Below are 7,707 nucleotides of genomic sequence, written 5' to 3'. Positions count from 1 at the left end.
AGAAGGTTGCGAATTCCTAGGAATGTCTCATATATACTGAAGACCGAGTGGAAGAGATGGTTGCGAACTCCTAGGAATGTCTCATATATACAATAGACGGAGTCAAAGGTGTGATAGGATGGGCCAACAATTCAAATTCGACTTTAATAATCGAAGGTGCTCAAACCCACTAAATAGTTTAAGAGGGAAAGGGGAGCACAATGGAGTGGAAGAGATGGTTGCGAACAATGATTGTAAGCCGATGATAGATGCCTAGTCACCAGCAAAAAGAGTGAAAAAGAAAGAAAGAGTGTTTGTGTTTGAGTAAAAGCAAGTTTTTGGTCACTTTTAGGGCATGTTTGGCAAAACTTTTTGAAACAACTTATTGGCTTTTCGAAAAGTCATAAGCTCCAAAATGATGTTTGGCAATGAAAGTGTATGTGAGGGGAAAAAGCCAATAAGTCAATAAGTCACTCCATACTGACTTTTCCAAAAAACCAATAAGTCAATAAGTTGTTTCAAAAAGCTTAGCCAAACATGCCCTTATTTAACGATAAAATTTGGATGACATTAATTAGGTGGATGGAAAGGACAATAATTTTTTTTAAAGCACAAGAGAGATGAAGTGATAAAAAAAACAAGCTTTGATGAAAGTAAGGGTGGAGGGTACAATGTGCGGTGAGTGGTGAGGTGGTGCGGGGAGTGGGAGTCACCGATCGGTGACTATAGCCGGTTGATGAAGTTGATCGGTGAGTTGGAGAAAGGGTATGAAAATCGGTGTGTAGTCACCGAATGTGAGTGATGGAGGAGAGAGGAGTGAATAACCAATCAAATTTTTTTTATTTTTAACCTATTCAAACACCCTAGAGTGATTAACCATACCCCTGATTGAGTGCAAAATGAGAAGTGAAATAGGGAGTTGACATGACATACTATATTATTGGGTAGGATTTCACTCAATCACCCTAGATTGATTAAGTATACCCTCCATCCACCCTAATGAAAATGAATAAAGCAATGGGGGGTAAAAATGACACTTTACTAATAATTATGTTCCTCCTCCTCCTCCTCCGTTCCAATAAGAAAGAAAGAAGCCCTAGCTAGCTAGGGCTAGAAAGAAAGATTGAAAGATGGAAAACTCGTCGAGTAGAAGAGACGAAGAAGAAGAAGAACAACAGCAGTCGAAGAAGCAGAAAGTAGTAGGTTTTGATAACGCCCTGCTTCCACTTGCAGCATACGAAGACGAAGAAGAGGAAGAGGCAGAGAAGCAACAAGAAGAAGAAGAAGAAGAGGAAGAGAATGGATTTGGTGGTGAAGGGGGGAGGCGTAATAGGACTATTGAACTCCGTAGAGACTGTCCTTACCTTGATACAGTTAATCGCCAGGTATATCTCCTCCTCTATTTGCACTGTTTATCCCACAACTTACTTGGAAGACAATACACTAGAAGAAGAAGAAATATCAATAATAAAACACTCATCACTGTCCATGACATGAACACAGGATAGGACTAGCAGGGGAATTTTTTTCTTTTGTTGTTAACAGGATGGCAACTGATTTTTGGTGTCCTTAGTTTGTTCTTTATTTTGAATGAATGTCACTCACTGCAATTGATTTGTTTTGTTTTGAATGTCTTCCATGTTTCAGTTTCGACTACGACTGTGTGTTAGTTGTTAAATCATATTTGTTATTTGATTGATGGTTTATGTTTTTCATCATATGCATCCCAGTCTCAGTCCTTTAGGCTTTAACCCTGAAACTAGTAAAATTATTAATGGTGACAGTTAGAGATGGTGGGAGGCTTTCTACAACGGTATTGTCATTCAATTTAGGCGTGAAAATGTTCAAATACATGAGGAAGATGATGGGTAAATAGGAAATACTTGTAGGTAGTCATGGGTATTTTTGTAATTTGGCATACCTAATCAACTAATCAATGTGGTACAATGTAATCAAGGTATTGTTATTATTATTATTGTTGAGGATTTTGAATTTCTTTTTCAGGTTTTGGATTTTGACTTTGAAAAGTTCTGTTCAGTGTCACTATCAAATTTGAATGTGTATGCATGTTTGGTATGTGGTAAGTATTTCCAAGGAAGAGGCCACAAGTCACATGCATATACTCATAGCCTCGAAGCAGGACACCATGTCTACATCAATCTTCGCACCGAAAAAGTATATTGCCTCCCTGATGGTTATGAAATCAATGATCCTTCACTTGATGATATTCGACATGTTCTTAACCCAAGGTCTGCTGTCTTCTCTCCCTTTTTTTTTTTTGTTTATACCTTTACGTAACGTAAATAACTCCCAAGCTTTGTGTTTATTCATTTGTTCATCGTTATTACTTTACTGCTTTTATTGGTTTGATAGTTTGTGATTATTAAATCGTTTTTGTGCGTCTATTTATAAATATGTAGTAAAATGCGCGCATAATGAGTGATGCGCCCGTTGCGCTAATGAGAGCACATCGCAACACCTGATGCTTTGCGTTTACATGATGCGATGATATTGCACGCATCATTGTTTATTATGTTTTTCCCAGATTTTATGAAATGGGTTGGGTTGGGTTTTTTCAATAATTAATATTTTAGCATGCTTGATTTGAACCGTTATGGTTCTAGAAACATTTTAGGATGCTTGATTTGAACCTAAAAGCACAACTCTTTATCTTCTTATTACGACAATTGTTTTTAGTTTTAGTATGTTTTTACATACGTGATGCGCTCGTATCACGCGTTACGCATCGGAGCTCATTGCGCAATTTAAAACTCAGACTGGAGGTGTGATTTATATTAAGTTAAATACCTTTCTCATTGTATCGCTACTATGTACTCTCAAGTAGTACTTCTGGTGCATAACATAACTAGTTCTGGTATCACATCGTAGGTTTAAGAAAGACCAAGTTCTGCAACTTGATAGAAATAGACAATGGTCAAGGGCGCTTGATGGTTCTGATTATCTTCCTGGAATGGTAATTCATTATTGCTAATGTCTTGATCCACTTTTTTTTTTTTTTATAAAAAAATACTAATTGTGATATTTTCTTTTGGTGATTTTTCAGGTCGGGCTTAATAACATTAAGGAGACTGATTTTGTTAATGTCACCATTCAGTCTTTAATGCGAGTGACCCCCTTGAGAAACTTTTTTCTCATTCCTGAAAATTACGCTGACAGTAAATCTGTCCTTGTTCACCGTTTTGGTGAGCTCACAAGGAAGATATGGCATGCAAGGAACTTCAAAGGACAGGTTTGATTATAACAAATAGAGTTAATTACTGTTTTCGTCCCTGTGGTTTGTCAAAAATCACTATTTCAGTCCATTGGTTTAAAATTTGCGATTTCAGTCCCTGTGGTTTCACTTTCATAATCATTTCAGTCCACCTCGTAACCATTTCAGTCCCTGTACTTAACATAATAAATGGATTGAAATGGTTACGAAAGTGAAACCACAGGGACTGAAATCGTAATTTTTAAACTAATGGACTGAAATAGTGATTTTTGACAAACCACAGGAACGAAAACAGTAATTAACTCTTATAACAAATACTATGATTTATGCCTTTTGCAGACCTAATAGTTACTTGTTTGAGCTGTAGGTTAGTCCTCATGAATTTTTGCAAGCAGTTATGAAAGCCAGTAAAAAACGATTTCGTATAGGGGCACAGTCCGATCCTGTTGAATTTATGTCGTGGCTTCTCAATACACTGCACACAGACCTTAAAAGTTCAAGGAGAAAGACCAGTATTATCCATCAGTGTTTTCAGGTATCACTTGTTCTTATTGCAATCTTAGAGTTAATTACGTTTTTCGTCCTTGTGGTTTGTCAAAAATCACTATTTCAGTCCATTAGTTTAAAAATTGCTAAAACAGTCCCCCTATCGTTTCATTTTCGTAACTATTACGGTTCACCTCATCCATTTATTCTGTTAAATACATGTGAAAAGACCATAATACCCTTATTAATAAAAAAAAACTAAATTTATCTAAATTAAAACAAAACCACAAATAATCTTTACACTTCTCTTTCTTCTTCAATCATTTTAAACCTGCAACTTTCAAAAATCTCCTTTCTTCACAATTAAAACAAAACGTCAACTTTCAATTAATCTCGTTTCAAAAACCCACTGGCAGAATTCTCAGATTCAATTTCTTTTCATTGTGTCATATGAATCAGTTTATTTGAATTTTAGCAAATCACCTCGTTTGCACCAACAATTTGTTCAAATCGAGTATTATAATTATTTTCTAATTCATGATGATGAGTAATTTCGTTTTAGATCTAAAAAATAATGACAATCACCAAGGTTAACAAACCTACCAACGTAGTCGGCAGTGAGATTTGAACCTCCAGTTTCAGAACCTTTACTTCTCCTTCGGCAGTGAGATTTGAACTGGCGGAGGCCAAATAGAGGTTTCGTTTTTCAAATCCGTTGACTCAGTCAGTCGACTCGGACAATCCAGCCGCCTGCGCCGATATTCTGTCAAAACGATTCGGAAAAAAACGTTGGTGTCCTTCAGGTATGAGGCTCCGGCGATGTGTAGTTTATGCTTGTACATAAAAAGAAACCCCAAAATGATGCCGATGATGATTATGTTGATCCATTAAATTCCACTTAAAATGGTTTCGTAAAGGTGTTTTTGTTGGTGGGGGTGTTAATCAAAGGTGTTAATGGTTAAAGAAATGGCCATATGAAGGATCTAGTGTCCTCTGATCATGAGGCATACAGTCTTCATACATATATACCTTTTTTAAGTTTTTAAAATAAATAAATGAATGGTTTTGAGGAGATGCTAGTTCTGACTAAAAAACCAAGTGAAACCGAAAGAAAAAATTGAAAATTGTTGCCGGAGAAGATGATCGGAGACGAAGAAGATGATCGGAAAAGCTTAGGGTCTGAGAAAGATGAAGTCAAGATGAAGTCTTGTAACTTTGTGAAGTGGGACCCACCAATTGTTTATTATTTTTAGAATTTTATATATTGTCTTTTTTTATTAACAAGGGCATTATGGTCTTTAAGTCTTTTCATATGTATTTAACAGAATAAATGGATGAGGTTAACGGAGGTGGACCGTAATAGTTACGAAAATGAAACCACAGGGACAGTTTTAGCAATTTTTTTAACTAATGGACTGAAAAAGTGATTTTTGACAAACCACAGGGACGAAAAACGTAATTAACCCTAAATTTTATCACTGAACGGAAATCTATTCTTTCTAGGGAGAACTGGAGGTTGTGAAAGAGATAAATGCAAAAGATGGTGCTGAGACCAGTAGGATGCCATTTTTGATGCTTGGACTAGATTTGCCGCCACCCCCACTTTTCAAAGACGTAATGGAGAAAAATATAATTCCTCAGGTTTGTGCTTTGAATTTTAAATTCTTAACTTTTTGTCAACTCTTATTTTTCCAAATTGCCTGGCAATCAGGCTTACGAAGGTTACATGTATTGTCCGTGGAACAAAGGGGTTTGATAAGTTGACGATTTTATACTTGTAGATTATTAAGAGTGAGCTACATAGCTTATAATAGATAATATCGATTAGTTCCTAAGTTAATGTGTATGTACGCGGAGCTCATTTATAATTATTGTTTCTTAGATGCTATCATGTTGTGTATATTTCCTGCAATTAGGGGTGGCATATCGTGTATACCCGTACACGATAAGACACGACACGATACACGAAATCCCATACACGAACACGACACGATAACTTATCGTGTCCTTTTTTTCAAACACGAACACGACACGATATACACGAAAATTACCTGTTAACACGACTGTTCGACTGTTATACACGAAAATTACCTGTTAATACCTTATACACGAAAATTACCTGTTAATACCTGCTAACACGAACAAAAACACGAACATGACATGCTATATGAGAGTTACAGTGGGAGCTTAGGGTTTTTTTTTTTTTTTTTTTTTTTTTTTTTTTTTAAATTGAATGAGGAATGAAAATAGAAAGGAATTAAGGAACCCACACGCACATGGCTGATGAGTTTTATGTAATTTAATTTCTTATCGTGTACTAACGGGTATTAACAGGTAAACAGGTATTTAACCTGTTTATACACGAAAATTAACAGGTAATCTCGTGTCTACCTGTTAAGGCCATACACGATACCTGTTAACTTCGTGTAGGTTCGTGTCGTGTATTCGTATATTCGTGTAAAATTGCCAGCCCTACCTGCAATAGATATAGTCATTTGTTTGGTGGGTGCTGAGTTTTTTTTTTTTTTTTTTTTTAATTAAGAATTGGGTATTTGACTAAAAGGTTTACTGTTATTGTAGGTTCCACTTTTCAACATACTGAAGAAGTTTGACGGGGAGAGTGTAACTGAAGTAGTGCGTCCTCGTGTAGCCAGGATGAGATATCGTGTTACAAAACTTCCACAGTATCTTATTCTTCACATGCGTCGCTTCACAAAGAATAATTTCTTTGTGGAGAAAAATCCAACCCTTGGTGAGTGAGAAGGACTGGTTTATTATTATTAGAGTTAATTGCCCGGAAGGTCCCTGTGGTTTCACGTTTAGTCCCCACCTTTCGGAAATAGCAGGTATACTCCCTATAGTTTGTCATTTTGTTACTCGGATAGTCCCCTAACATTTACTCAGGGGACTATCCGAGTAACAAAATGCAAACCATAGGGAGCATACCTGCTATTTTCAAACTAACTGACATCTACTCAAGGGACTATCCGAGTAACAAAATATAAACCACAGGGAGCATACCTGCTATTTTCAAAAGGTAGGGACTAAACGTGAAAAAAACGTGAAACCACAGGGACCATCCGGGCAATTAAGTCTTATTATTATTATTATCATTATTTGATTGATAGATGTGCTTATTTGTTGAGTTTGTGTGTGTCAGTTAACTTCCCTGTGAAAAATCTGGAGCTGAAGGATTATATACCATTACCATTACCATCTAAAGAGGGAGAGGAAGAAAGAGTGCGTTCCAAGTATGATTTGATAGCAAACATTGTTCATGACGGTAAACCAGGTGAAGGAGCATATAGGGTATTTGTTCAGCGCAAGTCGGAAGAGCTCTGGTAGGCCTTGTTCTATTTCAATTCAAGTTGTGAGCTATTTATTGATTGAGTAAGAAGGATTTTGATATTTTTGTGTATGTTGGTTCAGGTATGAGATGCAGGATCTCCATGTTGCAGAAACACTTCCGCAGATGGTTGCGCTTTCTGAGGCTTACATGCAGATATATGAGCAGCAACATTTGGATTCTCAAAAGCAGCAGGTGGAGGCTGCAAAGTAATGAAGAGCTTTGTGTATGTTGAGAGTTTTAGCCATTTGCTTTGCAGAGATGAATTCGTGTTTCATTGACTTGGTTTTTCTAGACATGGCCAGGCCAAGATTATGTGTTGTTATTTTGATGGAATCAAATAGAATGATTAGATAAATGCAAGACGCATAGTTGGTTAACTAAATAAAAATTTTGTTTAATTGGCAGTCTCTTCCAGATATGTGTACATTTTCAATTCAAACATGGGTTTGATTTACGCTCCATGTTTTTTGAGAAAATAATTACCATCCTAAAAGAGGAAAATACCAAGTCTAAAGAAATAAATGTGGGAAGACATTTGTTGGAACAATTTGTTATAGTAAAATGTTAAAAGAATCATTTTGCCAGGGAGGAAAAAGACAAAAACTGGATGTTAACTGAAAAATCTGATTAGATTTTGATTTTGGATGAAAATGACAACAAA

The 7,707-nt window shown here is 36.2% G+C and overlaps 1 protein-coding gene across 1 annotated transcript; it reads left to right on the top strand.

The window, feature by feature from the left end:
* The first annotated feature begins 1,051 nt into the window (after window positions 1–1,051).
* On the top strand, window positions 1,052–7,453 carry LOC118488037 (U4/U6.U5 tri-snRNP-associated protein 2-like). Its single transcript, XM_035985078.1, has 9 exons — window positions 1,052–1,364; window positions 1,984–2,228; window positions 2,869–2,953; window positions 3,044–3,229; window positions 3,579–3,746; window positions 5,201–5,338; window positions 6,278–6,449; window positions 6,858–7,038; window positions 7,127–7,453. The coding sequence occupies exons 1-9, from the start codon at window positions 1,110–1,112 to the stop codon at window positions 7,254–7,256; spliced, it is 1,560 nt and encodes a 519-aa protein (XP_035840971.1). The 5' UTR covers window positions 1,052–1,109; the 3' UTR covers window positions 7,257–7,453.
* The last annotated feature ends 254 nt before the right edge of the window (window positions 7,454–7,707 follow it).

The sequence above is a fragment of the Helianthus annuus genome, chromosome 16, assembly GCF_002127325.2.
Source record: "Helianthus annuus cultivar XRQ/B chromosome 16, HanXRQr2.0-SUNRISE, whole genome shotgun sequence".
Taxonomy (NCBI): Eukaryota; Viridiplantae; Streptophyta; class Magnoliopsida; order Asterales; family Asteraceae; genus Helianthus; species Helianthus annuus.
This window is presented reverse-complemented; position numbering and strand designations above follow the sequence as displayed.